The 17,270-nt window shown below is 44.0% G+C and overlaps 1 protein-coding gene across 2 annotated transcripts in view; it reads left to right on the plus strand.

Moving 5' to 3' along the window:
• RNF130 (ring finger protein 130) overlaps positions 1–17,270 on the plus strand; it is a 151,217-nt gene that overhangs the window by 80,342 nt on the left and 53,605 nt on the right. For both annotated transcript variants that reach the window (XM_017863957.1, XM_017863958.1), the window contains exons 4-6: positions 5,969–6,040; positions 8,285–8,367; positions 15,754–15,850. In XM_017863957.1, the coding sequence (XP_017719446.1) occupies positions 5,969–6,040; positions 8,285–8,367; positions 15,754–15,850 (252 nt within the window). The remainder of the gene's footprint in view (positions 1–5,968; positions 6,041–8,284; positions 8,368–15,753; positions 15,851–17,270) is intronic.

Genomic DNA, 17,270 nt, shown 5'->3' on the forward strand with positions numbered 1-17,270 from the left:
TATTTTTCTGAACAGATTTTTAATGTTGATGAAAGTGCCCTATCTGAGGGGGGAAATGCCACAAAGGACATTTAGTAGTAAGGAAGAGAAGAGAGAACTAAGACTTCAGGCATTTGTTTTGTGCAAATGCAGTCAGGTCTATGATCAAGACTGCCCTTATTGATAAAGCTACTAAACCCCAGCCTAGAAGGGAAATTATAAATACCATCCACCAGTTTTTAATTGCAAAACAGGGAGGACCGAATAGTGGGAACTCTTTCTGAATTGGTTTTATAGTGCTTTGTCCCTGAAATTAGGAAGTACCTTGCCAGAGTAGGACTGCCTTTTAACGTGTTTTTGATATTGGAACATGTCCCTGGCCACCCAGAACCCCATGAATTCAATACTGAAGGCTTCAGAGAGGTCTTCTCGACCCCAGACATGCCTCGAATTCAGCCTCTAGAGCAGGGGGTCATAAGGACCCATACGGCTTAGTACACACAGTATGCTGCGTAAAGCATTTAATGCTATAGAATAGAATCCAGATAAAACATCATGAAAGTCTGGAAAGATTGCACCGTTGAAGATGTCATTATTATTATAGGAAGTGCCATGAAAGTCTAAACAAAAGATTTCTATGGGAGAAAACTGTGTTCAGGCATTGTACATCAGTTCACAGGATTTGTGATAGAGCCAGTCAAGGAAATCATGATGCAGATTGTGGATATGACAAAAAAAAAAAGTCAGGGGGTAAAGGGTTTCAAGATAAGGATGTTGGAGAAATTCAAGAACAAATGGATACTACACCAGAGTAATTAATAGGAGATGACTTGATGGAGATGGGTGCTTCCATGTTGTTCATGGGGCAGCTGTGATAACAATATCAAGCAAACTGTAGGTTGAATACCCTTTATCCAAAATGCTTTGGACCAGAAGTTTTTCAGATTCTGGAATATTTGCATTATACTTACCATTTCAGCATACAAAATCCAGAATTCTGAAATTCAGAATGCTGTAGTGAGCATTTCCATTGAGTTTCTTGTTGGCACTGACAGTGTTTCATACTCTGGAGCATTTCAGATTTTGATTTCAAATGCTTAACTTATACAGAAAGTGGAAAAGGCAGGAATACCTCCAATTTCATTGTATGGCACCAGTATCATTCCTAATACCAAAACTAGACAGAAATACTACAAAACAAAACTACAGACCAGTTCCCCTCTTGAACTTAGATGCAAAAATTCTAAACAAAAATTTAGCAAATTATATTCAACAATATGTATAAATTCATCATGACTAGGTGATGTTTACTCCAGGAATGTAAGTTTCATTTAACATTCAAAAATTAATGTATTATTACCATATTAGCAGGCCGAAAAAGTTAAAACTGTATGATCTCAATAGATGGAGAAAAGATATTTGCCAAAGTCCAACATCGATTCCTGATTTTAAAACTTTCCTCAAACTATTAGGGGCATCTATGAAAAACTGACAGCTACCATTATATATAATGGTGAACAACTAAATTCTTTTTTCTAACATCAGGAACAAGAGAAGAATGTGTCCTCTGGTCACTTCTGTTTCTGCGTTGTTCTTTAGATTCTAGTCAGCAGTCAGCACAGTAAATAAAAAGGAAAAGAAGTAAAAGGCATCCATTGTGGAAATGTAGAAGTAAGCTGCCTTCATTTACAGACAACATTATTTTCTGTAGAAATTTCGTGTAGAAAATATGTTGTAATCTATGAAAAAGACCAACAGATTTAACAAGGTTCCATGATACAAGATCAATATAAAAGAATTTTATTTCTATATATGAGTAATGAAGAATTGGTTTTTAAAAATGCATTGTCATCAAGCAGATGGTGCACACCTGTAGTCCCAGCTACTTGTAAGGCTGAGGTAGGAAGATTATTTGAACCCAGGAGTTTGAGTCCAGCCTGGGCAACATAACAAGACCGCATCTCTAAGAAAGTTAAATTTTAAGAAATCCCATTTTCCATAGCATCAACAAATAGGAAATTCTTAACAGTAAATCTGACAAAATATGCCATATGCCCTATATACTGAAAACTATTGCTGAGAGAAATTAATCAACTAAGTAGGTAGAGAGCTAAGTAGGTAGAGAGACACATACACAGTGTTGAGTGGAAAACTTAATGTTATTAAGATGCCGTTCTCCCCAAGTGGATGTATACATTCAGCACAATCTCATTGTAAATCCCTGATGTCTTTTATCATAGAGATGGACAAGCTGATCCTAAAGTTCATATGGGAGGGCAAAATCTCAAGAAAAACCACAAGGATGTTAGAATAGAAAGTAAATGTAGGATGGTTAACACCACCTAATTTTAGACCTATTACAAAGCTTCAGAAATCAGGACAGGATTGTTTTTCCTTAATGGTAAATAGATGCGTGGTGTCCGCACATAGACCCACACATTTATGTACAATTGATTTTTGACAGATTTGGAAAGGTGATTCTGTGGAGAATGGACAACCTTTTCAGCAAATGATTCTAGACCAATTGTATGTCCATATGCAAAAAAAAAAAAAAAAAAAAAAAAATTCATCTGTACCTGACAGAATACACAGAATGAGTCAGAACCCTAAATACAACGTATAAAACCATAAAACTTCTAGAAGAGAAAACAGGGAGATGTCTTTGTAACCCTGAAATAGGCAAAGATTCCTTAATATGATACCAGAGCACAATCTACCAAATGAAAAAATGATTGACTTCATCGAAATTGCCATAAAGTGAGGGAAAATACATGCAAAAGGATTTTTATCTGGTATATGTAATGTTCTCTCAAAAGTCAATAATAGAAAACAACTCAGAAATACAGGCAAAAAAATTGAACGGACACTTCACCGGAAACAATGTACATATGGCCAATAAGTACAGGAAAAGATGGTCAACATCGTTACAATAGGGAAATGCAAATTAAAACTGTAAGGAGGCTGGGTGCTGTGGCTCACACCTGTAATCTCGGCATTTTGGGAAGCCAGAGCGAGAGGATTGCTTGAGCCAAGAAGCTTGATACCAGCATGGGCAGCATAGTGAGACCTCGTCTCTACAAAAATAAAAATAAAAAAATTAGTTGGGCATGGTGGTGCACCCCTGTAGTTCCTGCTATTCAGGAGGCTGAAGCAGGAGAATCACCTGAGTGAGCCCCAGAGGTCGAGGCTGCAGTGAGCCGTGTTTGCACCACTGTACTCCAATCTGGGAGACAGAGCAAGACTTTGTCTCGGAAAAAAAAAAAAACAAACCAACAAAAAAACCCCACAAAAACTCACCGTACCAAGTGTTGGTGAGAATGTGGAGGAACTATTATAGTTGCACATTGCTGGTGCAAATGTAAAATAGTATGCTCAGTTTGGAAAATACTTCAGCAGTCTCTTAAATAAAAGTCAGACACCTGTCAGGTGAGCCCATCTTTCTGCTTGTTGTGTTTACCTCAGGAAAAAAGAAAGCATATGTCCATGCAAAGAATTGTACAGTCTTCATACAACTAAAGAATGTTGTTGTCAGCTTTTCAGTACAGCCAAAAACTGGACCAGTGCAGATGTCCCATGAACAGGTGAAAGGATATTGTGGGCCATCTCTTCAGTGGGATACTAGATAACATTAGAAAGGAGTTAACTGTTGAAACATGCACCAAGGTGGATTAATCTCAAGATAATCATGCTGAGTGAAAGAAGCCTACACACAATGGTACATACTGTATCTATTCCATTTATATAAAATTCCTGAAGTTGCAAGCTGCTATAGCAAAAAGTAGATCATGGAGGGATGGGGTGGCGGGAGGAGGGAATTAGGAAGGGGCACAAAGAAATTTGGGGATGTGATCGATGCACTGTCTTGATTGTAGCTAGGTTTTCATAGGTCGTGAAAACAAAAGTGTAGATTTCATATGCAACTTCAAACTGTAACTTTAAATATATGTCAAGGTGTAGATTTTAAATATATGCAGTCTATTTTACGTCAGTTCTGTCTCCATAGGCGGTTTAAAATCAGCATGATAGAGGGGACTCATAGATTAGGCTTTGAAGACAGAGCAGCCACACGCAGTGTGTGGATTTTATATCACGATTCAAACAAGCCAGCTACTTAAAGACATTCTGTAAACACCTAGGGAACTTGTAGTATAGTGTAAGTATTGGATAATGTTGATTAATCATTGTTACTTTTGTTAGGAAAGATAATGGCATCTAACAAAAGCCCGTATCTATTAGAGGTGCTTAGTGAGAATTTTATGGCTGAAATGATGTGATGCTTGTGATATGCTTTAGAATCATCTAACACAATAAAGAGGGGAAACAGATGAAAAATAGAAGTAAAATTCTGGTAATGGAAGCCGGATGCTAGGTACATAGGGAAGGCTTTATTAAATTATTCTCTGGGCTGGGCGCGGTGGCTCAAGCCTGTAATCCCAGCACTTTGGGAGGCCGAGACGGGCGGATCACGAGGTCAGGAGATCGAGACCATCCTGGCTAACACGGTGAAACCCCGTCTCTACTAAAATACAAAACTAGCCGGGTGAGGTGGCGGGCACCTGTAGTCCCAGCTACTCGGGAGGCTGAGGCAGGAGAATGGCGTAAACCCGGGAGGCGGAGCTTGCAGTGAGCTGAGATCTGGCCACTGCACTCCAGTCCGGGCGACAGAGCGAGACTCCGCCTCAAAAAAAAAAAAAAAATTATTCTCTGTTCTTTTGTGTATTTAAAACTTTCCCCTACCTTTTTTCTTACATGTTTGTATGGGTTTTTAACATTCTTAAGGTGTCTTGTTTTGGTCTCCGCCTCGCTCCGTGAGGAGCAGCATCTGCCTTTTCCCGCAGTGTAGGGCACGGATGTGTCTAGAGTGACCATCTCCTTAATGTGCCAGGGACAGTCTCGGTTTGTGCCCTTTGTCCCAGTGTGAATGTTCTAGGGCCCTCTGATTCACAAAGCTTTTCTAATTTGAACAGGAAAGCAGATGCTCTCCTTAGTTTTCTTCACATACCTGTTCTTTACACCTGTTTATCTTTACCAGATTATGACTTTGCCTGGAACCTCCTCCTATCCCTACACCCGGAACCACCTCCTAACCCTATGCCTTTCCCGTCTCACCCCTTCCCAGTCTTAACCCGGGCCTCGACTTCTCAAGACCTTCCTTGATGTTCCTCCCCTGCCTCTCGCCCCACCCCTCCTAGTCACCTCCTCTGCGCTGCCACCTGGCCCTGGGCATGCTTGAGGATTCACCATTAATGTAACTGTTCCCAGTTCAGTGAGCTTTTCAAGGGTAGGGATCACCATCTCTTCATCTTTGGGTTGTTGGTGCCAAGCAGTGCTAGCAGTATCTGGGAGAATGTTGCATAAATCCAGCCCTGGAGATTCTCTGACTTCACCTTAGAGATAATGAAAACAGCTCAACCCTGGAAGGTAAATACACCTTCCTAGGATGACAGAGGATAGTATAGCAGAGCCAGAAGTAGAGCTGTGACGCGTTCCTTCTCTTCACGCTTGATGATGCGATAAGCAATTTCAAGGAGCAATCAGGGTTCCCCTTTTCTAAGACAGCATTTACACACCTGATGGTGATCATTCCTTGAGCAGAATCCAAAAGCCATTAGAGCAGCAGGAGTGGCTCTGGAGTGTACAAGAAGTAGGTTTGATAATGCTGTGATATTTCAAATGTTTATTCAACACAAAATGCAGCAATTGTGACACCTGACTTTTTTACTGCTAGAGAATTGAAGACCTATATTTCTAGGGAGTTTGACCTAACAGGGTGCTCTAACACTTTTTGTTATTCAACCAGAATGCTGAATCTGTGGCACAGCCACCAGTTTTTCTATTTAAAAAAATTTTTTTTTATCATTCTCTTATATGTAGGACATGGAGAGGAATGTAGTAAAATGGAGACTTTATTCTTTTAATTGCTTAGAAATAAAGTACGTCATTGAGAGATCTTACACTTAATATCTGTTTTCATTTGCAATTTTCACAGCGTCGTCTTGGAGATGCAGCTAAGAAAGCCATCAGTAAATTGACAACCAGGACAGTAAAGAAGGGTGACAAGGTACAGTAATGAACTAACTTTAGCACTGTAAAAATAATCAAACAGTTTTGTTTTTGTTTGGTGGGAGAGGACACACCCTAATTGTTTACATTTCATTTGTTAGATTTTCTCCCAACTATACTACCTAATGCTTTATTTTATTTTATTTTATTTTATTTTATTTTATTTATTTATTTTTTTGAGACGGTGTCTCGGTCTGTCGCCCAGGCTGGAGTGCAGTGGCCGGATCTCAGCTCACTGCAAGCTCCGCCTCCCGGGTTTACGCCATTCTCCTGCCTCAGCCTCCCGAGTAGCTGGGACTACAGGCGCCCGCCACCTCGCCCGGCTAGTTTTTTTTTTTGTATTTTTTAGTAGAGACGGGGTTTCACCGTATTAGCCAGGATGGTCTTGATCTCCTGACCTCGTGATCCGCCCGTCTCGGCCTCCCAAAGTGCTGGGATTACAGGCTTGAGCCACCGCACCCGGCCCCTAATGCTTTATTTTAAACTACTTTCTTACAGTAACTCTAGCTGTGTTTTCCTACAGAGTTTTCTTCTGCTAAACCTAGCATACATTTTCAGAGAATTCTAGTGGGACCATTTGTGCGTTAAAAAGCCAGAAGATGTGTGTTTTCTTCCTATACTTCCTGGGACTTTGCTGTGTCTCTTGTTGTTTTATTTTTTCACTAATTACATGGAGAATTGAAGACCTGTGTTTCTAGGGAGTTTCACCTAAAAAAGGGCTCTCTTTACAATGGGTTGAGCAGTTTGAAAGAAGAGCAAAGTGTGTCAGGGTCATCGCTGGTGGCTTGGAGGACCAGGGAGAGAGGCAGTGTCAGAGTGTGTCAGGGTCATCGCTGGTGGCTTGGAGGACCAGGTGAGAGAGGCAGTGTCAGGCCTGCTGTGGTGGAGACCTCTGACTGACACTCCCCTCTCAGAGCTCTAGTTACAGTAGAGCCCTGCTTCTCCACTAGAAGGACACAGCTGCACCTTAGTGCTGCCCCTACATTCAGAGTGTTCAAGGTTTTCTAGAATGGGAAAATGGAATCTCAAAAGGCATAAAACCAAAACTGTCTCCTGCCCCACACCCAATTCTAATGTTTAAGCACAGAGTTGTGCCTGGAAGAATAATTTCATATGATTCTCTGTCTTCCTAAGTTTTACCAGTTTCTTGGACTTTACCCATTGTATTCCCATTGCCTTGATACCACCATATCTAGTTGCCTTTGAAACAACTTCAGAAGGTGGAGACATTCTTAGTGAACTTTATTGTGCACCAAGGAAACAGAAAAGGGGGGAAATCACTCAAGAAAATATAAGTAGCATCAAAACAGCTTGCATTTCAGTTGCAGAGGAGTGGTAACCAGTGTAACAGTGTAAATGTGTTCTTGGCCTGGTAGCCTCAGCTGCGACATTAGGATGAAATTCCCTGGAGCGGATTTAACCTACCCATCTTACATTGTATCCCAGGCCAGCACAGTTATTTCCTTTAATCATTAAAGCCAATTCATCTTAGTTTGTACCTGCTAGGCCTGGCAAGAGTTGTCCACTGAGTTTCAGTCCAAGTGACAATGACATGGCAGATAGTCTGTTTTCCTGGCTTAGGTTCCTGGCATGTTTTGTTTTATGACAACTTTTGCAAAACCCCTTCTCAGTCCTAGGAGGAAGGAATTCAATTCATTTGGTGTCTAAATACCTGGCTGACTCTTTCTCACTCTTGATGAATACTAAGTATTGAATTGAGCCAATGACTCTTCTCCATCCCAAATCTGTGACCAGATTCATAGCTCCCAGTCTTGGGGTGGGTTTCTAGACAGCAGTCTACTGGAACTCGACTCACCGTCTTTCCTGTCTGTACTTCAGTGTGTCTTTAAGTGGGCATCCTGGTGAGCTTTCAGACTGTCAAACGTAGCAGTGAAACCTCTTCAGACCAATAAGTCATACAGGGGCAGTGAGGGACAGGGAGATCATGATGGTCCAAGCTGATTCTAACCTTGAAAAAATTAGAGTTACGACTTCATTTTTGTAAGACATATCATAAACAGAATTAATACAGATTGTTATAATTTTAAAAACAAAATAGATTGGCTTAGACATAATTTGGGCCGATATAGTTAGGCAAATAAAAACAAATTAATTTTAATCATTTTTCACTTTATAACACTTGCTTACCATAGTAGCCCCAGAAAGATTCTGAGCTGAATTGCATCCCAGCCATGTGTGTACTTGCAGCATGTGACTTTTGTTTCTGTACTTTTCATTTTAGGAAACTGACCCAGACTTTGATCATTGCGCAGTCTGCATAGAGAGCTATAAGCAGAATGATGTCGTCCGAATTCTCCCCTGCAAGTATGTCAACTTCATTTGTTTGAAAAAGAATGATATTAATGTGCTTTATATGCCTCCTTTTCAGAGTGGGCATCTCCGTTGCTTGTGAGTGCCACCCACCCCGTGGCTTTCTGGAGGCCACATCTGCTGTGCATTGCTGGCCATGGGGCTGAGGCCGGCAGGGAGTGGTGCTGCTCAGCAGGTGCAGGCTGCATAGCCTTTCTAGGTGTAGGCAATATGCGACGTGGCACGCGGCCTCCAGACTCCCCAGACACAGCCTAGGAGTGTTGAGGTTGAGAATTCTTGTTCTATGGTTTCATTTGTCTTTTTATGTTTGTTTTCTTTCTTTTTTTTTTTGAATCAGAGTCTCGCTCTGTCACCCAGGCTGGAGTGCAGTGGTGTAATCTCAGCTCACTGCAAGCTCCGCCTCCCGGGTTCAAGCAATTCTCCTGCCTCAGCCTCCTGAGTAGCTGGGATTACAGGCACCCACCACCACGCTCCGCTAATTTTTGTATTTTTAGTAGAGACAGGGTTTCCTCATGTTGGCCAGGCTGGTCTCGAACTCCTGACCTCAGGTGATCCGCCAGTCTCAGCCTCCCAAAGTGCTGGGATTACAGGCGTGAGCCACCTCACCCGGCCTGTTTTCTTTAAAGATGGGGTTCTTGCTATGTTGCCCACAGCTGAACATGAACTCCTGGACTCAAGCAGTTCTCCTGCCTTGTCCTCTCAGAATGTTGGGATTACAAGTGTGAGCCACTGTGCTCGGCATTGATTTGTGATTCATGGATTCAAAAACAGTCCCTTGTTCCTGTCCATCTTAGACTACGTCGCTAGGCCCTTCAGTGAGACTTCCATCGAGCTCACCTGGCTCTGGGTACAACAACTCCAAGGACTTGGATTAAATATTTTTCTAAACCTGGATTATGCAAAATGGAGAGAACTGATACCTGCTTTGCGCCTGCTGTGATTCAGGTGCTCTGCTCTGAGCAGACTGTACTCATCTTCTCCTAAATTCTCTCAGCAGTCCTAAGAGGGTGTTTTTTCCCCGTTGTGCAGTGAAGGATGGTGAGCCAGTAGCAGGTTCCAGGGCTGCACATTCAGAAATGGCAGAGCTGTGTCAAGGCCTGCCTTTAATGTCGTGCTCCCCACATAGGACCCAAGCCTCCCTCCGTGAGGAGAAGATTCGCCTGCGCCTGGGTGCCCATGTTGGTTTCTCCCATGGCTCCTCTCGAGCTGGGGGGGAGTATGAAACTAAGATAAACAGTTCTGAGTGTCAATTGGATAAATAGGAAATCACCTGCCAAGAAGCCTAAAACCGAAGAGTTTGCCTCTTCTCCCATCTATTTAAAAGACAGCCACACAACTCCAGCCTTGTAATATGGAGCATGTGAATTAATAAAATAATTGTGAGTTGTTATCTCCATGAGGCTACCGGTCTTATTTTACTTACAAAGTATCTATTTTGTGTCTAGGAAAATCCGTTTTTTTTTTAAAAAAAAAAACAAACTGAAGAAGAATTACATATACTGAAACAGAAATCCAAGATTCTAGAAGTCAAGTCATTCTAGTTTATATATAAAGGAAAATCTATAAAACTAAATGTAGGCTGTCCTGTAGAAAATTAAACTATGGAACAACCAGTCTTCCTTCACATGCAGTCATTGATGGTCTAAACGTGAGGCTAAAGGAAATGCACACGCAAGTGCAAATCAGAAGGAGGGCCAGCGGGACACAGGGAGGCGTCGTCCACACTTGCCTGCTTCAACACTGGAATGACCAGGAGAAGCCAAGGCACTCCAAATTCTGTCTTGCTATTTCAGCCCCGGATCCTCTAGAACCGTATGGTACCTAAAAATGAGGGCCTCCAAAACCATTCATGGGCATTACTAAAATGAGGGGTCCTCAGGGGAGGCTCGGCCTGAAGTAGGTTATTCTGGGAGCTTAATCCCATTATCTTCATCCCTTCAGTGTTGACTTTTCACAGTTTCATTTGGAGTTATCTTTTTCCTTTTGTATAATTTTTATTTTTTGTAGAGTTGGGGTCTCACTATGTGGCCCAGACTGCTGTGAACTCCTGGCCTCAAGTAATCCTCCCACCCTAGCATTCTAACATGCTGGGATCACAGGCGTGAGCCTGACGTCTGTCCCTCTTCTTAAAATTTAGTTCACTGCTTTCCAGACCTGACTGTGCATTGGAGTCATTGGGAGGCTTTCAGAAACATCCCGAGTGGAGGCCAGGCGTATGCACTTATAAATTCCTGCCCGATTCTGATGCTGCAAGGCCACGCTCTCCAGCAAGGTCCAGGCCATGCTTGATCTGAACCATTTCTGCAGCTGCACCTGCCACCGTAGAAGTGGTTTGTGTTTGTGGTCTGCTTATGAGTGTTAGAATTTTTGGCATACTTCTTTCATTGCACCCTCTATGGTACTGTCACTCGGCTGTCTTTCAGTACTGGGTCATTGTGTTACTATCCGTGCTTACTGCCCTGGCTGAGTGTAGAGTTTTCCCTGTTGCTGTGGAACTGAGCGGCTGTTTGTTCCTCTGACAACCCCTGCGTCACCAAGCTGTAACTTTCCCTAGACTGCTCCACACAGCCTGCTCAGCACAGCACCCCATCTCACTGCCATGTAGCGACTGTGCAATTATCAGGTGTAATACAAATTAACTTTATACATCAAGCAGTACTTGTGACAGTCTTTAACCTAGAGCAACATTTCTCCACCTTGGCACGGTCGACATTTGGGACCATTGTCGTTGTTTGGGGGTGTGGGCATTGCAGTGTCCTTGGCCTCTACCCACTAGGTGTCAGTAGCACCCACCCACACACAGTTGTGACAACCAAAGCTGCCTCCAGATGAGAACCACTGAGCTGAGGATGGCTATGCGCCTCTTCAAGCCTCTCCCCAGCAGATGCCACTCGGCAGAGCTGCGCCTTCGCTCTCACCAACCTGCCGCTTGCAGAATTCCTTCTGCCTTGGGACGCCTCCCCGCCCCGTGTCTTTGAAGCCAGAGTTGGTGTCACCTGCTGTGGCTCTCTGTACCTCATGTTGCTAAGCGGTTCTGCTCCCTCACCATCCTCCCACGGGACTGAACTGACTTGGCAGACACAGTCTCCCCGCCGGGCCTGCCGCTGCGCAGAGCCCTGCCCCGACCTGGCTGGCGTCCCACGTTCGTCACAGCAGCACCTGCAGGTGTGTTCACTCTACTTCAGCACCTTAACTCACACGCTTACTCTCCACTCACAGAGGACCCCTTCACCATCGACTTCCCAGAGGAAGCAATGGGTGGAATTCCTCAGCCTGCTGACCCAGGCACTCAGGCTGGAGAGGCCGTCTGCTGTGGTCCATGCCGCTCCTCCCCGCGCCGCTGCGTGCCTGCTCTCTCCCTTCCTTAGGGTCTCGTTCTGTCGGCTGGCTGCTCCTTCCAGTGTTCTGTCTCCACTCGCCGGCATCTCGTCACACTCGTATTTCCCAGTCCAGTTTTTAAACCTGTCTTTCAAAGCCATCACCCTCCAAGTACCGCCCCACAGCCTCTACTGTCATACCTGCCCACTGCCTCTTCCCCACTTCCGTGAGGGAGGGAGATGGGCCTGGACACCTTCCTGTCCATCTTAACAATTCACAAGCTCAGGTGGGGCTTTCTATCGAGAACTGTCCAGCCTCTCAGGGATTGCCTGCTTCTTGCCACATGACCTTTCTTTTTCCTCTTCTGTCGCACTGTTTACTGTGGACAGGTGGCAGTTGGCATGGCGGAGGGGCCCCCTCCTCGGCTTAGTGATCACAGCTGATTCTCCTTTGGATGTTAGCCAGCAGATCTTAGAAACTGAGGAGCTGGTCACCTCGTCTTATTTAGACCTCTTAAAGGTTAGTCATAGGAGTTTTTAGTAGTTAGAAGTACTTTTTCAGAAGTGGAGTGCTGCAGCGTGGATGGATGAACATATGTTTCCATGCCACTTTGGGAGCTAAAGCGGGGGGCTGGCACTGCAGATGTCTGAGGCTCCACTGCAACGGAGGGCCTATAGAGACGGTCGGTGACTGCTGCCAGCCCCAGCTAGCAGAAGAGAGTTTCTGTCTGTGACCTTTAATAATTCTGCATCCTTTTATATTTGCCAGGTTCTTAAACGGCACCAAGAGGCTGCAGAGCTGTGAGAGCAACTCACCTTCCTCCCACAGAGCCTCTCTTCCCACAGCGCTCTTCCGCTCACTCTAGTTTATGGCATGTGTGGGACATAGGAAAGGGGAGGGCACTGAATTTCATTATTGCTGGATTTGTTCCTTTCACGTTTGTTTCTCATTCTGTATCCCAAAGTATTTCTCATAGGAATAAAGGACTTGTTGAAGTTCGGTATACTTGTGCTTTTCATGTTTCACTGTCCACGTGTTACCTGCTTTCTGTCCCGGTGCACCACCCACCCACCCTATGTGTGGCGGGCCTGTTCTGCATTTATGTGTGTTTTTATCACGTGAGTGGGGAACTTCTTTTCAAGGCCCCACTTGCCCCAGGTGTGTCTTTCTGAGGCCTCCTGGGTGTCCATGGAGCACCTTCCACAGTGAGAGCCCACAGCCATAGTGAGGGCGAGCATGGTTAGGCGTGCAGGAGTGTGACCAGTTGGTGGAGCTGCTCTGCCGGTGTGATGGCCCTGCATGTGCTCAGCCTTGGCACTTCTCTGAGTGGTCCACACGCTGTGTTGCATTGACTGCTCCAAACACCTCCCAAGGTAGATTAAACGCCCGTGGCCCAGTCCTTAGCTGAGAGCTGTGCACAGCAGAAAGGTGGTTTGCCAAGCACCAGACTGGTGTAGCAGAACTTTGCCTAGAAGGGAAGGAAAGGCCACGGTGAGTTCAGTGAAAGTTGCAATGAAGAGACCAGCAGGAGTGTTAGACAATGGGTGATGGGGGACAAAGTACCGCATTCAGGGCAGCTGCCTGTGGAGATCACAGAAGAGACAGGAAGGAGAGGAGGGCCATGGGTGAAGAGAACAGCCACCCAGATTTGTTAGTGAAAGTGAGGGATGTGCCGTGGGAATTTGAGACTGAGGATCTCTGGGTGAGTTGCACGGAAGCTGGACTGGTGGGGAATTTGGAAAGATAATTAGGAAGGAAGGTTGTTTAGTGCTCTGAGGTAGGGGTCAGGGTTAAGAGAGGGATGGGGTGGATGGAGAGCCCAAAGACCAGAAATATTTCAGATTTTCAGTTAGCTAAGGAAGGAGGATTTTCTAAATTTGTCGCCAGAGAACCAGTTGGTCTTTTTTGTTTTTCTTCATAGTACCTTACAGCCTAGAGGAGAAATTTTTAATTGTTTAGTAAAACAGAGGGGCGGACACGTCTTTTATATCAGTAATCTTGGAAGGAAACAGTTACTGAAGAACCCAAACATATTTATAACTAATTTCAGGTTAAAGAAACAGGCAGAGAACACTGAACTCATGCAGCTTTAAAAAGAAAATACAAGGATTATACCATTTGCTTCTTTCTGAATAAGGAAAGACAGGACAATCAGAAAAGGGAAAAGCAAAAACTGGCCCCAGTAGGGAGCACCAGGACCACACCTCTATCCCCTCAGGTGGCTGCTGCGGCTTTACCAGGTCTCCACCAACAGTTCAGCAAGCCCAGCCACCCCCCCAACTGCATCTGGATACCTCTCACTTCTCTACCAGAGCTCTGATCAGAACACAGCACCTAGGCCTCCCCCGACCCCCAGCGGGATACCTCACATTCCTGCACCAGAGCCCTGATCAGAGGTCACAGCACCATATCTCTTCTGTTACCTGTCAGTCGGCAAAGTCCCATCATCTGCCCTGTGTAGGCCTGACCTGCAGCACCTCCCCGGCCACCCCACCCTAGTGCTAACCCAGTGCACAGGTCCGTACCCCTCCTGAACATGTATGCAAGGTACCAGGCATTTGCGTCCCTGTGACTTCCTAGAAGGAGGTTCTGTAATTTATATCAGATCTAAGGGAGTTTGTATTCACCAAAAGGGTTAAGAAGCCTGTTGTGGTCTTTGCTGGTCAGCAGCCAGCATTAGTGCAGTTGACCCCTGCTGGAAAGTCTAGGCTGGCCCTGGGGACACCCTGTAGTAAGGAACCACGCCACACACACAGGCTACGAGGAATAAGACATAATGCCTTAGGCGTACTGAATGTATTTGGGGCTTACCTATGGATTGGCGGGTTTCCAGCCCTTAAGTAAAAGCTTTAAGGTTTAAATAAATGCCTTCGGGGTGATGGTTCCAGTTATTTCATTGTCTGCGAATTTAAGACTAGACTGACAAATCCATTCTTCAAGATCTTTACTCTTGTCCCCAAAGAAATGAGCGTAAGGCCATCAAACAGTGGTAGGCAGACATGTGTGTATATTGTTCAGGCCGAAGTTGTAAGTTGTAAGCATGAACGTCTGTTCCAGATCCCAACAGAAACTGAGTTTTCTAGACCTCTTTTTTATAAATCAAAACTGCATTTTAAAACAGCTATAAATAATATTAACTTGGAAATTGACAATCAAAGTTGTAAAGGTATACCATGGTTCACTTTGGTATCTTACTCAAAAATTTCTCTTATCTTATCCCAAACTCAGATTAGTGTTTCTTCCAAAGCTGCCCTGAATGTCTGTCCTGGCACCCACCTTCTCCCTGTTTGGCCAGGACTCTAGAGCGTCAGAAAGCTGCTGGGCCAGGTGCTAGAGCTTGAGAAGTAATTTCTGCAGCTCCTGCAGTCTTTCTTCCCTTCCAGAGGGCACAAGTTCCTTTTTTTAAGAATGCAAAACCCTCTGACTGACTTATTTCCAGTCACAAGGCTGTGGCTTTCTACTTTCTTCAATAAGAGAGAAAATCACCCATCCTCCCCCTTTAACATTTCAGCTGAAAATTGCTAAGTGTTACTTGAATCTAGGCACAGTTTACCCCTTAAAATAGTTTCAACTTCCCTGTAGCTTTTATAAACATTCAACACAAATTGCTCGGAAGTTTTTAAAAATGACATTCAAACAGGGTTCCATAAAACTAATAACTATACAGAGAACTCTTTTCATTTAACCATGATTTAATATCTTTTTGAAATTCCATTTTCTATGTTAGCTATTGTAGAAAGCATAACTGGTTTGTAAAGTGTGATTGTTTTCATTCTTAATAAATTTTCTAAGTTTCCATTAGTCCTTTTTGGAATTTGGTAAAATAAAAGGTCCAAACAACCAAATCCTACTTACCCATTCTTCCACGCTGTTGTACATATGAGGTTGGGGTCAGGAGATTTTCTGCAAGTTATATTTTAATAAATTCCCAATATTTGTCTCTTGGGGCTTAAAATATGTTCTGAAAGGGGGAAAACAGACTAAAAATTCCCTTTGTTTCCATTTTGGCCTAATAAATTTCTCAGTATGTAATTTGTGACATAACTCTCCGTTATTTTATAGGCATGTTTTCCACAAATCCTGCGTGGATCCCTGGCTTAGTGAACATTGTACCTGTCCTATGTGCAAACTTAATATATTGAAGGCCCTGGGAATTGTGGTATGTTTCCTATTTTATTTGTTATCACTTTTATGTATTATTATATGTATGTGTAATACAGTATAACACAATTGGCATAATAGGAGGTATGACTAAGACACACAAGAAAACACTGGCTATATTTGCCATGTAACCATGTAAGCCCAACAGGACCTTTTTTCCAGACTACTGAGAAGTCTAACCCATCTCAGAGAACTCCTGGAAGAGAAGGTAAATAACTGTACTAGTCCTTTTTTTTTTCTTTTATTAAATTTAAGAGATAAGGTTTCACTCTGTGGCCCAACTGCAGTGTAGTGGTGCAATCATAGCTTACTATAACCTCGAACTCCTGGGCTCAAGCAGTCCTCCCACCTCAGCCTTCTGAGTAGCTAGGACTACAGGCACACACCACCATGCCTGGCTAACTTGTTTTTGTTGTTTTTTTGAGAGAGAGTTCCGCTCTTGTTGCCCAGGCTGGAGTACAATGGCATGATCTTGGCCCACTGCAGCCTCTGCCTCCCAGGTTCAAGCGATCCTCCTGCCTCAGCCTTCTGAGTAGCTGAGATTGCAGGTGCCTGTCACCACCCCCGGCTAATTTCTTGTATTTTTAGTAGAGACAGGGTTTCACCATGTTGTCCAGGCTGGTCTCCCTGACCTCAGGTGATGCATCTGCCTCAGCCTCCCAAAGTGCTGGGATTACAGGCATGAGCCACCGTGCCTGGCCACTTTTTTATGTTTTGAAGAGACAAGATGTTCAGGCTGGTCTCAAACTCCTGGCCTCAAGTGATCCTCCTGCCTCAGCCTCCCAAAGTGCTGAGATAATAGGCATGAGTCACCACACCTGGCATGGTCCACTTTTAAAAGTGTGCTTCTGTTGGGTGAGGAGTATGAGATGAAGAAAGAGAGAAGGACATGATTTTTCTTCATTCCGACATCTTTTTTTAAAAGATAGGCTGTATGCTGTTGACTCTGTTCCAGTCGTAATCTCCTCTGTGCTTGGCATAATATAAAACTGTGTTCTTTAGCCTGAAGTTTGACTTTGATCTCTTGGGGGTTGGTAAGTTGCAAGCAGAGAAGGCAGACAGTGCCTGAAGCCCAAGGAGAACTGTTGACAACCATAGCCTGGCAGGGGCCATCGCCAGGTGTGCCAGAGTCCAGCTGTGGCAGGTGCCAGGTCAACACTGACTTGAGTAACCAAGGACCTTGGTTAGTCCTTGCTTAAGAGAAGCATGTATATCCAGGGTTATGCTTTTTATCAGAAAATAACATAGTTTCTGGTCTCAAAGAATGAAAGAATAATCTCCTTATGGAACAAAAAGTTTAGTTTGATCCAACAGATGAACTCATTTTAGCTTGCAACCCAAAGAAGATCGAAGGCATCTTATTTTAAATATACTGTCAAACACAGTTTCAGTGTATACAGTTAGGCGGGCAGTAATGC

Source organism: Rhinopithecus bieti, unplaced genomic scaffold (assembly GCF_001698545.2).
Source record: "Rhinopithecus bieti isolate Rb0 unplaced genomic scaffold, ASM169854v2 scaffold_73501, whole genome shotgun sequence".
Classification (NCBI taxonomy): domain Eukaryota; kingdom Metazoa; phylum Chordata; class Mammalia; order Primates; family Cercopithecidae; genus Rhinopithecus; species Rhinopithecus bieti.